The sequence below is a fragment of the Phocoena phocoena genome, chromosome 13 (assembly GCF_963924675.1).
Source record: "Phocoena phocoena chromosome 13, mPhoPho1.1, whole genome shotgun sequence".
In the NCBI taxonomy this organism is placed as follows: Eukaryota; Metazoa; Chordata; class Mammalia; order Artiodactyla; family Phocoenidae; genus Phocoena; species Phocoena phocoena.
Window position 1 is genome coordinate 13,982,884 of NC_089231.1, and position 22,467 is coordinate 14,005,350.

Sequence of the window (22,467 nt, forward strand, 5' to 3'; positions counted from 1 at the left end):
TAGGGGCTGCTAAAGGGCTGAGGAACTGGGGAGGAGGGAACCTTCAACTTTGTAAGGGTTGTGGAGAGACACCTTCAAGTCAGGAGCAACAGTGTGTGTGTTTCTTCAAAGAAAGGCACAGAAGTGAGAAACCAGGAATGGGAGGGTGTCCTGGAGCCTGGGGAGGGGGTGGGGGTGGGGGTGGGAGATGGGGCCTGTGTGATTAATGGGGGCCAGATCGAAGGACCTTGTGTGCCACCTCTGAGCAGTCCTGGAGAGAAGAGTGCATCTGGGCAATGTGAGCCAGGAACTGTGCCTGGCAGAAGAGAAAATTAATCAAGAAAAGCACCAAGTCAGTGTATGCGTTTGCTCAGGCTGCCATGATCAGAAGCACCGATTGGGTGGTTTGACCGACAGAAGTTGATTTTCTCACGATTCTGGAGGCTAAGTTGAAGATCAAGGCGTCCACAGGGTTGGCTTCTCTGGAGGATTCTCTCCTTGGCTTGTAGGTGGCCATCTTTCCCCTGTGTCTTCACCTGGTCTTCAAAATATCTGTCTGTGCCCCAATTTTCCCTTTTTCTGAGGACATAGTCACATTAGATTCAGGCCACCCTAATGGTCTCATTTCACCTGAATCACCTCTTTAAAGGCCCTGTCTCCAAATACAGTCACACTGAGGTACTGAGGGTTAGGACTTGGATGTTGGAATCTTGGGGGGTGGGGTAGGGAGGTGGGGAGACACTGTTCAGCCCATAACAGTCAAGCAGTTTTATTTTTGTAGGTCCTCATGCAAGTTTTTAAAGGGCAATTGACAGCTTTTCTAGAAGTGTGAGAGACTTGCTTTAGCTGTATTGAGGCTTTCTCTCACCTATAATCTTAGAAATAGAAGGACTAACTAAACAGGTGGAATGGAGATGAGTTTTAACGTTTCACCACGTTTGCAGCATCATGACCCTTCACCTTGGAATACTTCCAGCACGTGTCTCCGGAGAACAAGGACATTCTCCTGCAAAGTCACATCATCACACTTAAGAAATTCACCATTAAGTCAGTAATGTCATGTAATATACGGTCCATGCTCAAAAATGTCCTTTATCACGGTAGAGTTTTTCCCCACCTCAATCCTGGATCACAACAAAGATCATGCATCGGGCTTCCCTGGTGGCGCAGTGGTTGAGGGTCCGCCTGCCGATGCAGGGGACGCGGGTTCGTGCCGGTCCGGGAAGATCCCACATGCCGCGGAGCGGCTGGGCCCGTGAGCCATGGCCGCTGAGCCTGCGCGTCCGGAGCCTGTGCTCCGCAACGGGAGAGGCCACAGCAGTGAGAGGCCCGCGGACCGCAAAAAAAAAAAAAAAGGGTCGTGCATCGGATTTAGCTACCATGTCTCCTTAGCCTCTTATCATCTGGAGCAGCCTCCTTGCCTTTGTTTGCCTTTCCACTCAATTGACAGTTTTGAGGAGCCCATACCAGCCCTACATGTCTTGTTCCCTCATGGTGAAGTTCAAGATGAACATTTTGGCACAGCGATGTTTAGCACTGCGTCACTGCAGGAGGACGGTGACACATCGGTCTGTTCCATTATGACTGTGCTAAATTAGACTTTTGGTTAAGGTGATATCTGCCTGATCTGCACATTGTAAGGATGACTTTCCTCTACCGTTTAGTAAGCAATCTGTTAGCCGATACTTTGAGGCACGTAAATATCCTGCCTTTCAATAAGCTTTCATCCAATGATTTTAGTGTCTATTGATGATCTTTGCCTAAATCATTCCTACACTGGAGATGGCAAAACATTGTTTTTTAAGTTTAATCGATCGTTTTTTTCATCTATAAACCAGCATTCGTCAATTTAAAAAGTACTTCCCCTCCCCAATTCCTCTCTTAATTTCCCCCTTCTCTTCCTGTATGATTTTACCTTTGAGCATCACTGTGGGGTCACAGATCCTTTTTATAATTCAGTGTCTTATAAAAATACTACCTTTGTCTTAGTCATCTTGGGCTGCCATAACAAAATACCATAGACTGGGTGGCGTAAACAAGAAACAATTATTTCCCACAGTTCTGGAGGCAGGGAAGTTCAAGGTCAAGGGTTGGGCAGGTTCCGTTACTGGTGAGAGATCTCTTCCTGGTTTGCTGGTGTCTGCTTTCTCACTGTGTCCTCACTTGGTGGAGAAAGGGCTCTGGCCTCTTCCTCTTAAAAGGGACTGATCCCATCATAAGGGCTCCACCATTATGACCTCATCTAAACCTAATTACCTCCCAAAGGCCCCACCTTCAAACACCATCATATTGGGGGTTAGAGCTTCAATCTCGGGGAGACACAAACATTCAGACAATCATTCTTTTCCGTGTTCAAATGTTGCCAAGTTTGGTCAGTGCAGTTTGAGCACCTTCAACCTGACTTCTGTGGCCTCTGACGTGTCCCCATCATTCTCACCTGATGGCACTATAGGATGATCCAGGCTCACTTTGTATTTTCCCTGCCCCGACCTGGAATCAGCCACTTCCCAAGGATTTCAGGTTCTTTTTAGTGAGAAATAGTATTTAGAAACCAAGATCTAGGAACGAAGAATGCTCATTGTTACCGGACTATCATTGTTTCTAAACATTTTCAGTGGACAAAACTTAGAAATACGTATCTATTATTTTAAATCATGATTGTATTTTGATGGTTCCAGTTTAAATTCAGCACAACTAATTCCCTCTTACCTTCCCTGATTTCAGTATTTTTTTACCTCCCTTTTCCCACAGTGGGAAAACCCTGTTTCCTAACAACATCAGTATAATTGCTTATTCTAGCATGTAGTATATATTACAAAATAGTTTCAGAATTACTACGGCACTGCCATGAATACCAACCATAAACCAACTAAGTAAAGTTCATGATTGCTTGGCAGGGACTTCCCTGGTCCAGTGGGTAAGACTTCACGCTCCCAGTGCAGGGGGCCCAGGTTCGATCCCTGGTTGGGGAACTAGATCCCGCATGCCACAGTGAAGATCCCAAGTGCCACAACTAAGACCCCAGGGCAGCCAAAATAAATAAACAGTAATTAAATATTTTTTTAAAAAGATTGCTTGGCAGATACCATTATTATTAAAAAATGTATCCCAGTAAGTGTGTACAGAGTGTTTATGCCCAGTAGTTATATGAAGGCAGTTATAGTGTCCATCTGAGTTCAGTTCACTTGTTTCTGTTTATATTTAATTTTAGGGTTGATCTTTTTTTCTACTTCTCTGATTTAATTATTTTGGGGCATACGTAAAATGTTCACAGGACTCAAAAGTCACAACTGTATAAAAGATATACTGAGAGAGGCCGCACCTTCACATCCTTCCTCTCCGTTGCCACCCCTCCACTTACTGATGACTGTTTACATTAATTGGTTTATTCTTTTGAGTTTATTTTTGTAGAAATAAGCAAATATATATTCTTACTCCCCTTCTTAATCTTTCACCTTGCTTTCTTTTCACCTGGCAGTATAACCCGGCTGTCATTCCAAAGCAGTTCATAGCTCTCTTTCTCATTCTTTTCACCTGACAGTATAACCTGGCTGTCATTCCAAAGCAGTTCATAGCTCTCTTTCTCATTCTTTTGTACGACCACATGCTACACGTTGGGGGAATAGAAATCAATTACTTTCGATGAATGGGAATTTAGATGATTTGTTCTCCAGCATATTGCTGTTGCAAATAATGGTGAAATGAATGAATTACCTGTGAACATGTTATTTTGTATTTATGGAGGTGTATTTTCAGAGTGAATACTTAGAAGTGGAAACACTGGGTAGAAGGTAAAATCATAAGTAGCTTTATTAGATAATGACGCATTCCCCTCCTACTGATTTGTTCTCTCAAGAGCAGTGTTCGAGAGTGCCTGTTTGGGGGTAGATTATTAGAGCCCTTTTTAGTTAGAATAAGGAATTATCAGTGGCTCTCAACCCTCAGTTGACATCACAATCACCCAGGGAGCTTTTTGCAGATATTTACCTTGGAACCAACCCCCCCAGGCACTGATTTGCTCAGCCTCCAGTGGACTTTATGAGGCATAGATTCAAATGATTTTGTCGAAGTACTAGTTTAACATCTAAGTTTAGTTACCAACATAGTAACTCTTTCCTTTAATGAACATGCTGTTCTGGGAAGAGGTCAATGAAAGCATACTGTTAAATGCATGAATTGAATCATCCTCATGATTTCTGAATTGCCTGCGAATACTGGTGACCAGATATCCTTAATTTTTCAAAAATGGCCTGGTTTCTATCAGTTTTCATTCATTCTACAAGCATTTATTGAGCACTTACTGAATGCCAGTCATTGCTTAGGTACTAAGGAAAGGAGACAGCAGGGAAAGAGGAGGCCACTGAACCCCTTGGTTGGTCAAATATGGGGTGTGTGTAGGTTTTTGCCCTTAGGGAACTCACTTTCCAATGGGGGAGACACAAGTAAATAGAATATGATCATTATAGAAAGGGGTCCTTAGAGAACATACTAGTGGCATCTAACCCAGCTAGAGGGATGAGGGGAGCCTTCTTGGAATTGGTGATGGACATTTGGACGGAATTTTTCCATACTAAAAATGGGAGGGACATCATCCCAAGCTAAGAGAATGATGTGCGTGCAAAGGCTTAGCGGTGAGAGAGGCACATTGCTTTTAGAGAAGTGTAAGTGCCTCAAAGTGGCTAGAGTGTGGGCTTCGAGCCAGGGCATGACAAAAGATTGGATAAGTAACCACAGGCCACGTCATCTGCTCCAGTGCCTGGTGCATAGCGGGTGTTAAATAAACCATTGGTTGGTTGATCGCACAAATGATGACTTGCTGATTTGTGGAATAGAGCAGTTTTGCATTAGTGTTTTGCTAACTACATTCAAGATAAAAGGAGTTGTTCTTCCCAGTGTATTTGATATTTTATCTTGTGGATAAAGCTGATTTTTTTTAATGCAAAAGGCAATCAGATTATGAAAGTAGCCATAATTGGGAAGGGTCACCTGGATGATGTATTGCCCCATTCTGGATTGATGGACGGAAAGAAAAATCTCTTCAAATTGTTTTCACAATGTTCCTTTCTCTTTATCTGCTTATTATAATCCAGCTTCAGGGATAGATGGCATTTTAAAAATGCATAGTCCTTTTGGCCCTGAGAGCCCTCGGAATGTTTCCCATCAGCTAAAGCAAAACAAACGGACTAGACTAATAGACAGCACTTGTGTTCAGTGATGTTAGCTGTAGAATGACTTCCTCAGGAAATTGTGTTGTGTGTGAGTCTCCGTTCTGTGGTTTCATTGATATTCCAAATTAGACTGGAAAACGGAGGAATTGCGACAATTCAAGCAATCATTTGAAGGACAGGAGTTCTGGTGGAAGCTGGAATTGAATTTGCAGCTGTACCAGTGGCTCACTGTAAATCACCTTAGATTTGAATTTCTTTAAGGCTTTGCTACTTCTTCCCTCCTTTAATGTAGGTTAAATTCGACCTTGTTTCATTTTAAGTTACTCAATATCTTGAGAGCATTAGAGAATTATTTTCCGAAATAGACCGGCTATCTCAACAAACCAATGTAATCTGATTCCTGTGACCTACATGGCTAATGCCTGATGAGACATCCATTTTCATTTAAATCTGTATTTGTTGTTTTATTTCTACTATTATTATGTCTCTGTGAAAAGTGTCATGATACGCATAAAGCAAGGAAACAGCTATTTTCTCTGTTGGTAAGAGTCATTGAGTTTAGTAGAACCATAGAACCAGGAACAAGGAAGCTCTCTGTGATAGTATAACTGGCATAGAGATTTGAAATATGCTTTACCATTTCTTCTGCTAAAATATCTTGAATTAATCAGATATAGATGAACCGTGTTATTAAAGGTACTCATAAGATAAGAACAGACTGACAAAAGCTCAGTAATGTGAGACATAGACAATTACCATTTGGTGTTTGAAAACACATGCTTGCTAACAGGCATGACCTAATAACAGGTGGGCCATATAGAGGTGGCTTCTAAAATCCTCTGTTTTATTTGCTGGCCTGACTCTATTTTAATTTGTTTTCTATCAATACTTTAAAAAATGAATGCTTGTTAAATCAGACTGTTTTAAACTCAAAGATAGAGTTTGGGTAATTTAGAAAATATTAACTTCCTGTTTTTAGATACATTTTATGACTGTTCTAAGAAAGATGAGTTATTGAGAATTTTTTTCACAAATGAAATGAAAGCTGAAACTCAGTAAGTTATTGGTAGATTAAATAGACTTAAGTTAACAGGATAGTACATGGCTATTTGGGAAAGGTATTTGCCTTACTGAATTGGGATAGCAATTTTCACCAAATAAGACTTATCAATTACTTTAACTGAACTGCTAGCTTTGGAAAATAAGTATTCTGTACTATAAAGATACATATTTTTAAGTAGTTTTAGTTAGGTAATATGTCTATACATGTGTACTTAAAAAAATTAAATATCCACATATTGTGAATAACAATACCAACTTATTCAAATCCAAAGTACTTGAGGATGACTTTATTCCAACCAAAAAGGATATTGCGAAAGGCTTTGGTAGAGATTAATCTTAAGTGTTGGTCATTACTGATAAATTCAGATATTCTGACTATCAATTGTTTAAAAATATGACTTAAATATTTTACTTCGGGATTCCCTGGTGGCGCAGTGGTTAAGAATCCGCATGCCAGTGCAGGGGACACGGGTTTGAGCCCTGGTCCAGGAAGATCCCACATGCCGCAGAGCAGCTAAGTCCGTGGGCCACAACTACTGAGCGCGTGAGCCACAACTACTGAAGCCCGCGCACCTAAAGCCCATGCTCCGCAACAAGAGAAGCCACCACAATGAGAAGCCTGAGCACCGCAACAAAGAGTAGCCCCCGCTCGCCGCAACTAGAGAAAGTCTGGGCACAGCAACGAAGACCCCACGCAGCCAAAAATAAATAAAAATAAATAAATGTATTAAAACACTAAATATTTTACTTCCCCTAAAATTGAATGTATTTGATGTGATGGAGATAAAATTGCAATAATTCTATAACAAAACCAGTTTAAGATGTAAGAATTGTCCATCTCTTGTTATTTTCAAAAAAAAATGAATTGGATCTTATGTGGCCTATATATAAAAATATACCAACAGATCATGACACATATATATCCCCACACGCACATGCTATATTTAGAATATGTATTAATATTCTGAAAAGGTTACATAATTGAAAAAATGGTTTTGGAAGTAAATTGTTCCTTATTTGATGATGGGACCTTTAAGCTTTAATATTAAACAAGAAAGCTTTTTTTTTTTTTTTAACAGAAGTCATTTACATGTAACGTTTTTAAATAAAATGAATCTTTTTTTTTCTGACATAGAGCTTGTATTTTTACAGTGTTTTTTGCTTTGAGGGTACTTGGTGAGAGTAGGGGGAACACTGTATCCTAAACTGCTTAATTTTTTCCCTTGCAGCCAGCTTACATGCTTTGTGCACCGTCTTGGATATAAGGATTTGGATAATTCATAATAACCTCACATTTCAATTTGGGGCTCCTTGGAAAGTTGAATTATTTTAGTTGAGATAAAAAGAGAGTAAGTGTACACTTTAATAAAGGAGTGCATGCCGTGAACCATCTAAAGATGTGTCTGTTTACAGAGGAAGAAGGCGCTCCTATGAATAAGTAACCAAGAGAGAGGTGGTGAATCTAACATCTCCCTGTGTTGATTCTATCACAGCCCGGTGTTGATTGAGAAAGGAATTTACGAGGCAAGAAATGGCTGGGGGCCCAGAGACAGTCCTTATTTGACAATGTGATGATCTAATAATAATCACTCTGGCCCCACACAACCCCTTACAAGTATTTTACTGTAGCTTTTCAGAGGTGCTAAGAATGGGAGGTTTAAACTGCTAAGGTTTAATCTCTAGAAACTTAAACATTTGTGATTGCGATATGTGATTAATCCTTACTGATTAATTCAGACTTAAACATTTGTGATTCATAGTTCTCTTCCCCCACTTTCATTTTTTCTGGAGGGTCTATTAATGAAAATACCTATTTTTTTGTTGTCTAATAATTGGCTAGGTGACACATAACCTCATATAAATAAAAGTATGCAGTAAAGCTAGTTTCCCAATAGTTGTCTAAGTTTCACATGGAAGTCAGGACTTCAGTAGTTAGAAAATTTCAAGACGCAGAGAGTATTGGGTCATCTCTGTAACCTCCAGACCCCTCGCTGCTTTTCGTCAGAGCCCCTCTCCTCAAAAATGCTACCTCCATCTAGTGGTCTGAACCGGAGACTGGGGATCTTTCCCTCATTCCTCCCTTGGTCTCCCCTCTCTCTCTACTTCCATCCTATCTCCAAGTCCTCTTCATTTTCTCTTCCCTTTTCCTCCATCCTCATGGCCTTCATTCCAGCCTTGCCCATCCTTCCCTTTCAGCTGAACCCCTGCCAATTCATCCCCACTCTGCTGCCAGGGGAGCTGTTAAAAATAATGCACAGTGGAATATTACTCAGGCATAAAAAGGGATAAATTCTGATACCTGCTTTAACACGGACAGACCTTGGTACACATGCATAGTGAAATAGGCCAGACCCAAAAGGACAAGTGTTATATGATTCCACTTACACGAGGTACCTAGATAGGTAGTTTCTTGTGACAAAATGCAGAATAGAGGCCACCAGGGGCTCGGGGTAGGGGATGGTGGGGAGTTACTGTTTAATGGCTATAGAGTTTCTCTTTGGGATGATGAACAAGTTCTGGAAATAGTTGGTGGTGATGGTTCCACTACATTATGTATGTACTTAATGCCACTGAATTATATTCTTTAAAATGGTTCAAAATAAGAATGATAATGCAGTTGTGATTGGGATGCCTCTCTCCTGTGAAGTCTCCATGAGCCCTATCACCTCCCAGATAAAATCCAGGCTCTGTGTAACAGGAAGGGAGGGGCCCCTGTTCCATTCCTTGGAATCTCATCTCTTCCTACAAAATAAGAACTCCCACTTCTACCTTCTCCAGGGGCCCTCGGCCTTCCTCTAAGCCCCTTGCTGAGAGTGGGAAGGAGGAGAAGATGGGGCCCTGCTTGGCCTGTGTTCCCCCCCCTTCCCCCTTCCTCCGCCTCCCGCGCCGCCCCCCCCCCCCTTCTCCCATCTCTCAGACCTGTTCACCCTCCTTGGGGTCTTGTGTTGCTCGCTGCACCTGCTGCCACCTAGTGACCTGGCCTTTTCCAGCCTGCGGGGACAGCTGCTCTGATCGTTGGGACCAGGAGGGGAAGGAGGAAGAAGTGCCTTTGGGCTTCGGGGCCTGGCTCTTTCCTCCAGTCTTCCTTTAGAGCCATGCGGCGGAGCTCACGTTTTAACCCCCGCCTGCTTCGTCATCTGCTTCTCCATTGAGCTCAGAGCCTGGGGGGAGGACTGTGCTTAATTGGTTGACTAGTTAGCACTGCTGCAACCCCACCACCCTGCCTGGGACCCAGCCTTCTCCTTCCTGCCTCCTGAGATGGCGATCGTACCTGGAAGAGGCATGCCAGGCACTGTTCTAAGTGCTCTCCGTGTGTTAATGTATTTCAGTCCGAACAACCTATGAGGTAGGTGCTGTTATTATCACCTTTTTCAGAGATACTGGAGTCACTTGCTGGCAGCTCCAGGCTCTGGTCCCTGTTCCTAACCACCCCTCATTCTGTCGCATCTAGAACTCTGTGCTTTTGCATATGCTGTGTCCTTACCTTGGAGTTAAAATGCCGTCTTTTTCTGAAAAAAATCTTTCCTGGCTTCCCCAGACAGATAGAGGTGCTCCTTTTTCCATTTCTACCGGATCCCCTGCCCACCCCCTGCATTAAGCCCAAATCACACTTGTGCTGTAGTTATGTGAGCATGGTTGTCTTTGCAGTGATGGGCCCCATCTTTTTCTCTTTCAATCCTTCAAACCTAGAACAGTGCCTCTTAATATATATTTGAATGAATGCATTTGTAGTAGTATTTGCTACTCGAGGCTTTCTCTTTGAAGTTGAATAAACACCTTATATACAAAAGTCATGGTCCTGGGACATCTGAAAGGAACCTCGGAGTATTGCTATTTTCGCCTAAGTCAAAGCCCACGGGTAGGGTTTTTTTTTTTTTTTTTTTTTGCGGTACGCGGGCCTCTCACTGTTGTGACCTCTCCCGTTGCGGAGCACAGGCTCCGGACGCGCAGGCTCAACGGCCACGGCTTACGGGCCCAGCCACTCCGCGTAATGTGGGATCCTACCGGACCGGGGTACGAACCCGCGTCCCCTGCATCGTCAGGCAGACTCTCAACCACTGCGCCACCAGGGAAGCCCCCACGGGTACGGTTTTAAATACACAAACGAATTCAAAGATAGAGAGCAGAGCAGTGGCTGGGAGGGACAGGGGTCTGGGGTGGAGGTAGGAAGGATGGGCTGGATGAGGCGCAAAAGGGACCTTTGGTGGTGGAAATAGGTTGATTGGCACAGCGGTTACACAGCTGCACACATTTGTCAAAACTCATTGAACTGTACCCTTAAAATATGTGTATTTTATTATTGAAAAACCTTACCTCAAAGTTGACTTAAAAATATAAGAAAGCAAGAGGAAAGATCTTTTGGATTTATTGTTTGGTTAGGAAGGATGCGTTAATGATTGATGGCCTTTGGTTGCAGCACTGTTCAATATCTAATTTGGGAGGTTGTAGGTTTTTTCTTTTCTTCTTACCTTGCCTAAATGGAAAATCAACCCTCATTGAGTTACTGCAGCCAGAAGAAAAAGCAGAAGTAATGAGCAGATTGACAGCTGACTCCCCATGGCGCTTAATTTTAGTACCAATGCCTTTAGGAATTCTTTGCAGCTTCAGTATGAGGCTTAACTCGTGCAATGAATCATCGATATTGAGGGTAGGTAGGGAGGCTGAAGCAATGAACACTCTCTGCTCAAAGAAAATAATCTCATGAATGCCTTTTGAATAGGCTTATTTGAAGTGATAGCTATAAAACCCACCAGGTTTTTAATGTGCCATCCTTTTTTCAAATGTTTAATATAGAATATTCTCCAGGTAACCTGAAGAACTCTTAAGAAATAAGGAAATCCAAAAAGGGATATATGTATACATATAGCTGATTCATTTTGCTGTACAGCAGAAACTAACACAACATTGTAAAGGAACTATACTCCAATAAAAATTAATAAAAAAAGAAATATATATATATATATATAAATGTTTTTTTATGTGTGAAAGTAGGTGAGTCTTAACAATTAGGTGGTTTTTAAAAAATTGAGCCAAGACTTTCCTGCCCTTCCAGCCTTAAGATGCCTCAAATTAATGAAGCTCTCATTGTAAATCGTCCACGTTCTTTGGCACTTTGAAGGACTGCTCCACATGTTTGGGAAATGTACCCAAAGTCCCTTCTTGGCAAAGGTGAACCATCAGAAGATGCTTCTGTATCGGGCTGAGATTCACCTGGCCAAATCTAAATTTGTTGAGCTACTGAATGACTATGCATGCAGAGGAACACAAGAATTGTATCCAAAATTCAGACCATCAGGAGGCATCATCATGTCTTTGTGACATTCCATCAGATGAAGGCTTGTCTTCAATCTGGTGCTGTCACAATGACTTCTAGAATCATTGCTTATTTTGTTGAAGCAGTGGATACATATTTTTAAGTGTGAAGAAAGTTTGGAACCCTATCTGTATGTTCTCACTAATGGTACCTGCTGTTGGTGAGACAAGCAAATGTTTGTCATTGTTAATGTTCTTTGCTCAACTCTCTTTCCTCCTGTTGTCTGGGAATAGTCATTCAAAACGACAGTGCATCTGTAAGACATTATATTCCCTTAATGTCTTCCCAAATAACTATGAAAATATGTTGCATTCTGTAGCTTGACAGAAAACTCAGTTAAGATAACTCATGTTAGAGCAGTAAGATGATTTGAGGATGGGTATCTCTGGAGTAATATACTGAATTTCTGGGATTAAGGACAGAGATGATGAGAAATGATGTAGATCTGAGGTCAGCAAATGATGTCCTATTGGCCAGATCCCATCTGTGGCCTGTTTCTGTAAAGACAGTTTTATTGGAACATAGCCTCTGCTGCTCCTTGACATATGGCCTGACTGCTTTCACACTTCGGTGGCAGAGTTGAGTATTTGCGGAAGAGCCTGCATGACCCGAAAAGCCTAAAAGCCTAAAAGATTTATCATCTGCCCCTTTACAGAGGAAGGCTGTGGGTCCCTGAAGTAGATGAAATATAATAGGAAAACATTAAAAAACAAATTGCCTTAAGGTTTCAGTGGTTGGAATTTGTGGTTGGGTAAGAAATAGGAGTGGGGATGCACGTGTGTGGTTCATATTACGAAAATGCAAATATTTACATAGGAAGTTTGTCAGGGGCCTTCAGAGGTTCTCTGTCTCCTGCACATGAAGAGCAGGGGCAAAGGGGACCCTCCACAGAGAGAGACCTCTGCTCCCCAGGGCACTTGCCTACTTGGACAGCCCCTCAGTCCTTAACTCACAATCTTGGCCCTGAAACATCCTCCCCAGTGGTGATTTAATGTGCTTCCTTGGCATCGGGCTGTCTTTAGATATCGCAAGGTATCGCTGCCTTGCGATACCATCTTCAACTCCTGCATCTCTTGAGACTTGTGAGCTCAGAGCCACCTTGCTGTCTGGGATGAGGCTGACGTGGGTCAGGTGGTGGAATGCTTAATCAAATAAAGGAAATTTCAGTGTCCTTCCCTCTGACTCTTCTTGCTCTCCAGTGTCTCTGAAGTGGGAAGAACAGTGGGCCAGCTTAGGCTCCTTGGGTTCCAATATCCTTTCTGGCTCTAACGGGCACTTATAGTTTTTTGCTAGTGGTTCTGTCTAAGCCCTATGCAGGATCAACTGAATTCACAGGATCACTTGAAGAAGAGTCTCCTTTCAGTGCTTTGTCTACACTTCCCCTCACCTTTGCTTCTCTTTCCACAGATCAGGTTGCAAAGTCAGGGTCCTTGAGGGCAGAGACTCTTGTTGCCATGGTGACCCCAGTGCCTTGAGTAATGCTTGGCACTTGGTGGATTCCCAGTAGATACTTGTCTACCTCCTACTACATATTTATCTTAGTAGATGTCCAGCCGTTGGGAAGACTTAGGATTTTTGTTCGTTTTCCATTCCTTTACTTTACTTATGTGCCTGGCTTGTCAGTTCCTTCAGCTCTACTCAGAATTCTAGGAGTTGGGGTAATTGATCTTTTCCCCTTTGCTGTGCCTGTCTGTCTGATGGCATCTTTTATCATCTCCTCTCTCCAGGGAGTCTGGGGATCCCCTGACAGTCCTTTATATCTCTTCTCTACCTTTGTGACCATCTGCAACTTTTCTCTTTGCCGTCATTGGGTGATCAGAGCAAGTGAAGGTGAAGCTGTGTGTCTGATTGATTCCAGCATTAACCTTGGCCTCTCTGAGCCAGACAGTTATGCAGGCTTCTGCTCAAGGGACAGTTGGAACCACCTTCACGTAGTAGCAAGTTTGGATAATGGGAATATCTTGCTTGAGCTGAGAGGGTTATTGATTAAACATAAATAGTTATTCCTTTGATAGTTGCTGCAAATCGAGGTTGTGGGCTGTTTCTTTTAGGGTGTTAGCTCTCTTTAGACTCATTCATTAAACCTAAGGCCTAAAGGAAGAAACTTCTAATATGTAAGATGCTTCCCATTTATTTTAGATGCCCACTGTCTCACGTAAACCTGCATGAGATCATGGACAGTTAATATGTATAAATGATCTGTCAGATGTAATGACTATAGAACAAACAGCCTGACAGCTCTGTCACGTTGTTGAAAACCCAGGAGTGTGGTTAGCAGTTACTTAGGTTATAGAACTATTGTTACTAGAAGGGACTCTAGGGGATCATCTAGTCCAGTGTTCTTGGAGGTGAGGACACTGCAACTCATGGAGAGGTGATTTGCCTAAGGTAACCCAACTACTTATAGGCAGAATTAGAGCTAAAATCCTTACCTCCTGATTCCTAATAGTAATGATTATCTGATAGATATTAAAACGAACAAACCAACAAAAACCAGTGGTTATTATCAGTCATGGCAATAATGAAATTTGGCTTTAATTCCTAAAAATGTCTTGGTTCCAATATACTTTGATTTTAAATATTCATCACCAAGCTGTGATTAGGTCAAATGCATTCATCTTTTCCCTACCTTGACTTAATTGAAATGCTCCTATGTAAGTACATCTCTGGAAACTGTGGTTCGGTTTCAGCTGCTTGGTTAGTTGCATTTTTGCAGCGAAAATATTGGCACGTGCAGAGGTATGGCCCCTACTCTGTGGGCAGGTCCATCGGGCTCGTGGTTGTGCCATTGGGCAGTGCTGGCAAGGCTAGCCCTTTGTGTGGCAAGTCCCCAGGCTGACCATGGTGTTCTGGTCTGCTACTCTTTGCCCATTTAACCAATGACCTCTCTATACCCTGCCTGCGTCTGCTACCGGGGTCAGTCGGCCTCCAACACCGTCACCGTCCTTTGCCCCGTCCCCCTTGGTCACCCAAGACTTTTAAGTAACCATTCTCACTTTCCAGAATTTTTGCATCTTCAAATACACAAACCATGATGCTCATAGGAGAAAACAGGGCAACTATTAAAGCTTGGCCCATAGAATTCTCACTTGAGATTTGTCAGAGTCCTGGAATCCACTGCCTTCTCCATGAAAACAGAGTGTAGTTATACCAGTTGGACTTTACACATATTAGGCAACTGTGTCCTGAAAGGGTTGCTCTCTGCTACCAGAGGACCAAAAGTCAGCCACACGTCTTGTCACTGCCAGCCATTCCTATTCTTGCCGTTAATCGGAGAGTTTGTCAAGATCCAATATAACTAAATGGTCTTGCCAGCTGAAATGCCAGATTAAATGGAATTGTAATTAATTTCTTCAATCTCAGTTCAAATATTTACATTTTCTTGAAAAATTAAGTAAATGACCTACGTCAGAAAGACATGCTGTTTTAAGAGAATAAGAAGAGCAGTATGGTGACTAGTTTAGTCTTTGACTTAGAGATTTTTCTCAACACAACCATTGAATTTAAGATCCTTGTGTAGACCATCAAATGGAATAATTCAAGGTCAGCCACATGTAATTAATATCAATTCATGTCACAAGTGGGGAGAGGATTCATAGTTGATGTCACAGACGTGGATCTAAATCAGAACGTATGAAGAGTCTATAGTATAAACAGAGTAAAACTACCTGCATTATAGTCAGCGGGTTTCATATTTGAGAATTTCTTATCCAAGGATACAGAGGGCCAGCTGTCCTAGGCCTTTTTTTTTTTTTTTTTTGCGGTACGCGGGCCTCCCACTGCTGTGGCCTCTCCCGTTGCGGAGCACAGGCTCCGGACGCGCAGGCTCAGCGGCCATGGCTCACAGGCCCAGCCGCTCTGCGGCACGTGGGATCTTCCCGGACCGGGGCATGAACCCGCGTCCCCTGCATCGGCAGGCGGACTCTTAACCACTGCGCTACCAGGGAAGCCCAAATTTTCTTCTCATTACCTAAATAGTCATCGTCATTACTAATTATGCTACAGGAAATAAACTGGAATTCAGTATGGGCAGAATCAGTGTATAAATCAGAGCTGCTCTGCTGTCAAAACGACCTGAGTGGCTGAGCACAGAAGATAGGAACTGTTTTCCCCTTCTGCCTTTGTGTTCAGCCTGTGTTGTAAGGCCTACACTTACTTGGATAGAGTTGAGAATTGAGTTGTATAATCTAATTTTAAGGGAACTCAACACCAATTAAGTGAACATTACTTGGAACATAAATTCATGAATAAAATTGCATGTTGGTTTTGTTGAAAAATGATGGTGTGGCAGGTCTCGGGGCAGTGCCAAGAGGAGTGCTCGCCTTTCTCCACCCAAGCTGTTGCACACAGCTGTACTTTGAGAGCCAGGAAGTGCCTCTGGGTAGACCACACCCGGCACGGCACCGTGTGGAGTCCAAGTCAGAAGGAAGGAGGGATTAGCACCAGGGCTCCCTGAGCCCTTCACTACCTGGCAGTGCCTGAACACACTTGACCTTCAGCCACAAACTCCATCACCCCTCATTAGCCAGTAAGGAAGCAGGCTCTAGAAGCTTTGGACTTGTTCCAGTGGCACCGCTGGTGGTGACAAAACAGAGATTTGACCCAAGATTCTTTGAAGTCAAAGCCCCTATTCTTCCCACTCTGCTAAGCTGTTTTCCACAATTTTCTACGGAAGCAAGGTAACTAATGTGGAAGTAGAGAAGGGTAAGAAAGGAACTGGTGGTCACTGTTTCTATATTGGTGTCACAAAGTATTTTTTTGTTCCCAGCTCTCTTTACATAGAAGGTGGTTGCCCTGAGTGCCATTGTTAAGGACAGCTCTCCAAATTCATAAAATGGCAGGAATCTGTGCTTTTTTTTTTTGTACCCCTCCCCAATGTTTTTTTAATTGAAGTATAGTTGATTTACAATGTTGTGTTAGTTTCAGGTGTATATCAAAGTGATTCAGATATATATACATATATATATATTTTTTTCTTTTGCAGATTCTTTTCCATTATACTTTATTACAAGGTATTGAGTCTAGTTCCCTGTGTTATATAGTAGTTCCTTGTTTATTTTAGTAGTAGTACTGTATAGTAGTTTGTGTTTGCTAATCCCAAACTCCTAATTTATCCCTCCCCATCTCTTTCCCCTTTGGTAACCATAAGTTTGTTTTCTATGTCTGTGAGTCTGTTTCTGTTTTGTAAATAAGTTCATTTGTATCATTTTTTTAGATTCCACATGTAAGTGATATCATATTTTATTTGTCTTAATCTATGAGTTATTTCGCTTAGTATGATAATCTCTAGGTCCATCCATGTTGCTGCAAATAGCATTATTTCATTCTTTTTTATGGCTGAGTAATATCCCACTGTATATATATACCACGTCTTCTTTTTTTTTTTTTAATTTTATTTATTTATTTATTTTTGGCTGTGTTGGGTCTTCATTGCTGCATGCAGGCTTTCTCCAGTTGCTGCGAGCCGGGGCTACTCTTCGTGGTGGTGTGCGGGCTTCTCTTGTTGCAGAGCACAGGTTCTAGGTGCGCGGGCTTCAGTAGTTGTGGCTCGTGGGCTCTAGAGCGCAGGCTCAGTAGTCGTGGTGCACGGGCTCAGTTGCTCCGTGGCATGTGGGATCTTCCTGGACCAGGGCTCGAACCTGTGTCCCCTGCATTGGCAGGCGGATTCTTAACCACTGGGCCACCAGGGAAGTCCCATATACCACGTCTTCTTTATCCATTCACCTGTCAACGGGCATTTAGGTTGCTTTCATGTCTTGGCTGTTGTATACCCTTCCCCAATTTTGTCGTTTCTGCCACTGTAGTTCATTATGATCAATCTCTGCCCCCCACCCTCCATTTAACATTCACATCTTCCTATGATTTATAATATTATGGCCTGCTGTCTGTCAGTGGGCTTTAACAGTGAGGATAGATAAGAGCATTGGTCAAGATTCACCAGCAAACCCTGTGTTTGGTTTTTATTTTCTAAGAAAAAATAAATTCAGTACCTTGGGTATAAAATTAGAAGAATTCCACCCTCATTGCTGACACTTTGGGGATTTCTGTTTCCGTTCCACATTCCCCACCTCAGTGTCCATACACTTTTTCCTTTCTGAGCTTCAAACACTACCTTCTGCTGGGACCTGTGGCTAGCAGACACCGTATTGAACAGCACAGACCAGACCATCTGGCTGTGAGCGCCCTAACTTGCTTGCTCTGTCCCTCTTTTCTCAAATTTCTCTACTCTGAAAAGAAAAACAACTGTTGCTTGATGCTCTTCCCTCTAAGCTATGATCCTATCGCCTGACATCACTCTGCATCACGGGGAACTCCAGCATCCTGCCAGTCTCCATCATACCCCTGGTCCCCTGCTGAAGTCACACTCCCGAAATGCTAGTGACCTCCTGGTCGCCCCACCTCAAGTTCTGTTCTCAGTGCCCACCGCTCATAGCCCTTTGCTGCCTGGAACTCTTTCATCTGGGGTATGTGCTGGGAGGGGTTCCTGGGTTTCTGCTTATGCCTGCCCCTATTCTTCTTTTAGCCAGGCTTAAGGATAAGTGCTCCCTAAGGGTCTCTCTCTGCTCTGCCTGCTCTGCAATATCAGATCCATATATTCAGCTTTCTTTTGACTCTCTCTTTTTTTTTTTTTTTTTTTTTTGCGGTACGCGGGCCTCTCATTGTTGCGGCCTCTCCCGTTGCGGAGCGCAGGCTCAGCGGCCATGGCTCATGGGCCCAGCCGCTCTGCGGCATGTGGGATCTTCCCGGATCGGGGCACGAACCCGTGTCCCCTGCATAGGCAGGCGGACTCTCAACCACTGCGCCACCAGTGAAGCCCCTCTTTTGACTCTTTAACATCTTCCTGGATAACTGATTTCTTTTATCTTCCTAACCCCTCAAATGGAATACGGCCCGAACAGAACTCATCATCTTTTTCTTTGCCATCCCTATTTCTCTTAATAATACCAGCCTCCCCTCAAGACTTGACCTTGGACTTCTTCCCCCTTACAGCCTCATCGTCACATGTGGCCAGATCCCACTTGACCCCTGTAGGACCTGTCAGCACTTTTCAGCTCTTCATTCTCATCACCACTATTGACTTCAGCTACTCATTATCTCTCATTTACTATTATAATAGCTTCCCAGCAGGTCTTTCCAGTCTATCCTGAATATAGCTACCTAATGAATCATTCTCATATTCTTAACCTTTCTGATGTTTTCCCATTGCTCACTAGAAAACCCCACATCCTTGGCACTCGAGGCTGTCCACGGTCTGTGGTCTGTGGTCTGTGGCCCGTGCCTGGGTCTGATCACCTCTCCCCTTCCTGTGGGCCCTGCTCTCCCTGGCTGGGCCTGTGGGAGGGTGCTTGCCAGTTCTGTGAGAATTCTGTTTCTTTAAAAGGCATCTGTATCAAAGACCTAAACTTACAAGCTAAAACTGTAAAACTCTTAGAGATGACATCTATAAGTTACTCTTGTATTAGAAAAAAATCTTCTAGCCAGTGTCACAGCTAGAGTATAAAAATACTTCTGTATTTGCTCACCCCTTTTCCTTTACTCATGCTGATTTCTGAACTTGAAAATAACCTGTCCCTGATTTTACATGTCTGAATCCTCTCCCTAATCCAGATTCTTCACTGAGCCGTCCTTTATTCCTCCAGCTCCGGTAAGGCATGCATCACTGTATTTCTGTTATAACTATTTACTCGCATAACTATTTAAGTACCTCCAGTCTGGGAGTTTCTTACGAGTGGTGACAAGGTCTTTGTTACAAGGGAAAAAAATAAATATCATAATGCTTGACACATGGTAAATATTCAATGAGAATTTGAATGAATAGATGAATAGAAGAGAAAATATATTCACTAGTTCATTCTTGCCTAACTTTAAATTGCTTAAGAGTAGTATTTGGGTCTGATTCATCTTAATATCCTACCATGGCTAGCTTTGTGCATAACAGATACTCAGTAGATATTTCTTTTTTATTTTTATTTCCTTTTTCAGCTTTATTGATGTATAACTGGCATATTAAATTGTAAGACATTTAAAGTTGACATCGCAGTAATCTGAAATATGTCTACATTGTGAAAGCGTTTCCAACATCTCACATATTTATCTTTTTTTTTTTTTTTTTTTTTTGGTGAGAACATTTAAGTTCTACGGTTAGCAAATTTCAATTATTCCATAACTATTTCTTGAATTAGTGGATAGATGAGTAGTTGATTATATTAATAATATGAGCTTTCTGAATGCTATGTTACTATATTTTTACTTTCAGTAACGTAAGTGCTCTTACTACAGCTAAAATATTTTAAAATGTTTCTCTTCTGATTGTCAACATTAATTTTTATCAGTGATTATTTTTGACTTTAAACTTTTTCTGCATGTTTAATTTTGATTTTAACAAATCGTAATCATTGGGGAGGGGTGCATTCTTAATTTCACAAAGGAAATTGGAAAGAAAAAGAAAGTTCACTCTTTAAGAAGAATGTGAAGGAGGTTTTCTGTGTTATTAGCTCCTGCTTCTGGGTGTAGGTGGGGGTCTAGGACTGACAATTATTTCTACAATAGTGGTTGAATAGTTCTTTCCAGAGTCATCATGGCTCCATTCAGAGACACATAATTTGGATGCTTTCAATAGGAAGCAGAGTTGGGCAGCCTTTATTAGAACACTTGGTGGGGAGGTGGGGGACGGGGCGGGGGGAGGTCCTCAAACTCCAGTTAAGTTGAACTAAGTTACTCTGCCTCCTGTCAATACCAGAAGGCTAACATTCCTCCTTCTTCTCCTCCTACTTTTTTTTTTTTTTTCCGGTGAGGCTGCCTTACCAGTCTTCTCTGACAATAATGGTTGATTATGATCAGTGAATTAAAGGTATTTGCTTTTGGTCATGTTAATTGATGCAAGCCCAAATAATAATGAAATTAAAAGAACTGACCGAAATGTAGTAGTGATCCTGTGTATTTTTGTGACCCCTACTGCATAAAGGTTCACTGTTGTTGTTATTTAGGGGTTATTTTGTTTTTGTCTCTTTTTAAAACCAACTGACAAGAATTACCTTGGTTCAGGTGATTTGGTGGAAAAGATAACAGATGCCTGCATGTGCTTCTTTGTTGGCATCATTTTAATTACCTGTGAGAGAGGAACAGTCCTAACCCATATCAAGTGAGCGAGCTAGTTACATGAAATACCTGGATTTGTAAAGTTGCCCATATCTGGCAATGAATAGTTACAGGAAGATAATAAGTAGAGTTGGAACAAGAAGGTCAGAGGATCTAAGGAAAGAAATTTACTTTTAGGAAATGCTACAAACTTATTGGAAACGAGAGAATTTCTGCAGTGTATTTAGAAGAACAGCCCAGAAGAACAATAAAGCAGAAAGAGCAGACTCCCTCTGTATACCCCATAGAGATGTTTATTTCTTCAGAAATAAGCAAAGTATTCGCGGAGACAACTCATTACTGTCCACTGGACATTATGGGAATCCTACAGTCTCACAAGTGGGAAACTTTACCCTTTTGACCTGGTGTCAAGACTTTTGAGCAGTCGTATAAATCCATCTCAACTTGTTTGAAGTAATTAAGTTGGTTTGCATTTTTTGTCTCCTTCAGAAATGAACACGCCCGAGTATGCTAGATGCCTGTGAACTCCCCGATCCCCCGGCAGCTTTGGAAAGACTGCAGGAAAGAAGGTGGCGGAGTGGTGGACTCTGAGAACAAGCTCCTCTCCCTCGGCCTTGGCCTTCCTGCCCACAGTCCACCATGGAGACGCTCTCCCAAGAGTCTTTGCTGGAATGTCAGATCTGCTTCAATTACTACAGCCCCCGGCGAAGGCCCAAGTTGCTGGATTGCAAACACACGTGCTGCTCGGTGTGCCTTCAGCAGATGAGGACGAGCCAGAAGGACGTGAGGTGTCCCTGGTGCCGGGGCATCACCAAGCTGCCCCCGGGCTTCTCCGTGTCCCAGCTCCCGGACGACCCCGAGGTCCTTGCCGTCATCGCCATCCCGCACGCCTCCGAGCACACCCCAGTCTTCATCAAACTTCCGAGCAATGGGTGCTACATGCTGCCCCTGCCCATCTCCAAGGAGCGAGCGCTGCTGCCCGGAGACATGGGCTGCCGTCTGCTGCCCGGGAGCCAGCAGAAGTCCGTCACCGTGGTGACCATCCCGGGAGAGCAGCAGCCTCTGCAGGGCGGGGCTCCGCCCGAGGCGGTGGAGGAGGAGCCAGACAGGCGGGGCGTAGTGAAAAGCTCCACCTGGTCTGGGGTGTGCACTGTGATCTTGGTGGCCTGCGTCCTGGTCTTCCTTCTCGGCATCGTGCTCCACAACATGTCCTGCATTTCTAAGCGCTTCACTGTGATATCCTGTGGCTGAAGAGGGCCGCGGGGAAGTCTCCTGTGGGTGCCAACTAGCGGTTGAGCAGGTGTTGGTGATGGATCGCGGTGAGGAGATGGGGGGCCACGCTGATCATTGGGTGCCGAGTGCTGGCCTCTGGGCTGCCACTTGATTAACCCAAGACAGACACGAAGGGCAGAATGTGAGGTGTCAGCAAGATACCAGGCAGAGCGCTCTGATTATTGGTGGCAACAGCTTCCAAGACGATCGCATGCATCCTCATAATCGTATTAAGTGACTGTAATTTATGATTTCTCAAAATCGTGTTGCCAGATAGACCTATTCTACTTAGATGTTAAACTGTGGAAGTGCATACAATGTGATCTTCTCTCAATGTGGTAGATTAAAACAAAGATGCTATGTATACAAGTAGAATTAAATCTGAGAATCCATGTAAAAATTCAGTGATGACATGCAGTGCTGGTTTCTTTCCTTTTTTAAAAAATGAAACCCAGTCTTCATTTAGTTGCTAAGGCCTTTAATACTTTTTGAATGGCACCCAAATTAAAAGAAGTTAAGCGGACAGTTGTTTTTTCAGGAAGATATTTGAACAAGTGTTTCCAGTGTGTTGTG

At 42.9% G+C, this 22,467-nt stretch overlaps 1 protein-coding gene across 1 annotated transcript; it reads left to right on the top strand.

The window, feature by feature from the left end:
• The first annotated feature begins 21,261 nt into the window (after positions 1–21,261).
• RNF152 (ring finger protein 152) lies at positions 21,262–21,873 on the top strand. Its single transcript, XM_065890532.1, has one exon. The coding sequence runs from the start codon at positions 21,262–21,264 to the stop codon at positions 21,871–21,873; it is 612 nt and encodes a 203-aa protein (XP_065746604.1).
• Positions 21,874–22,467: the final 594 nt, after the last annotated feature.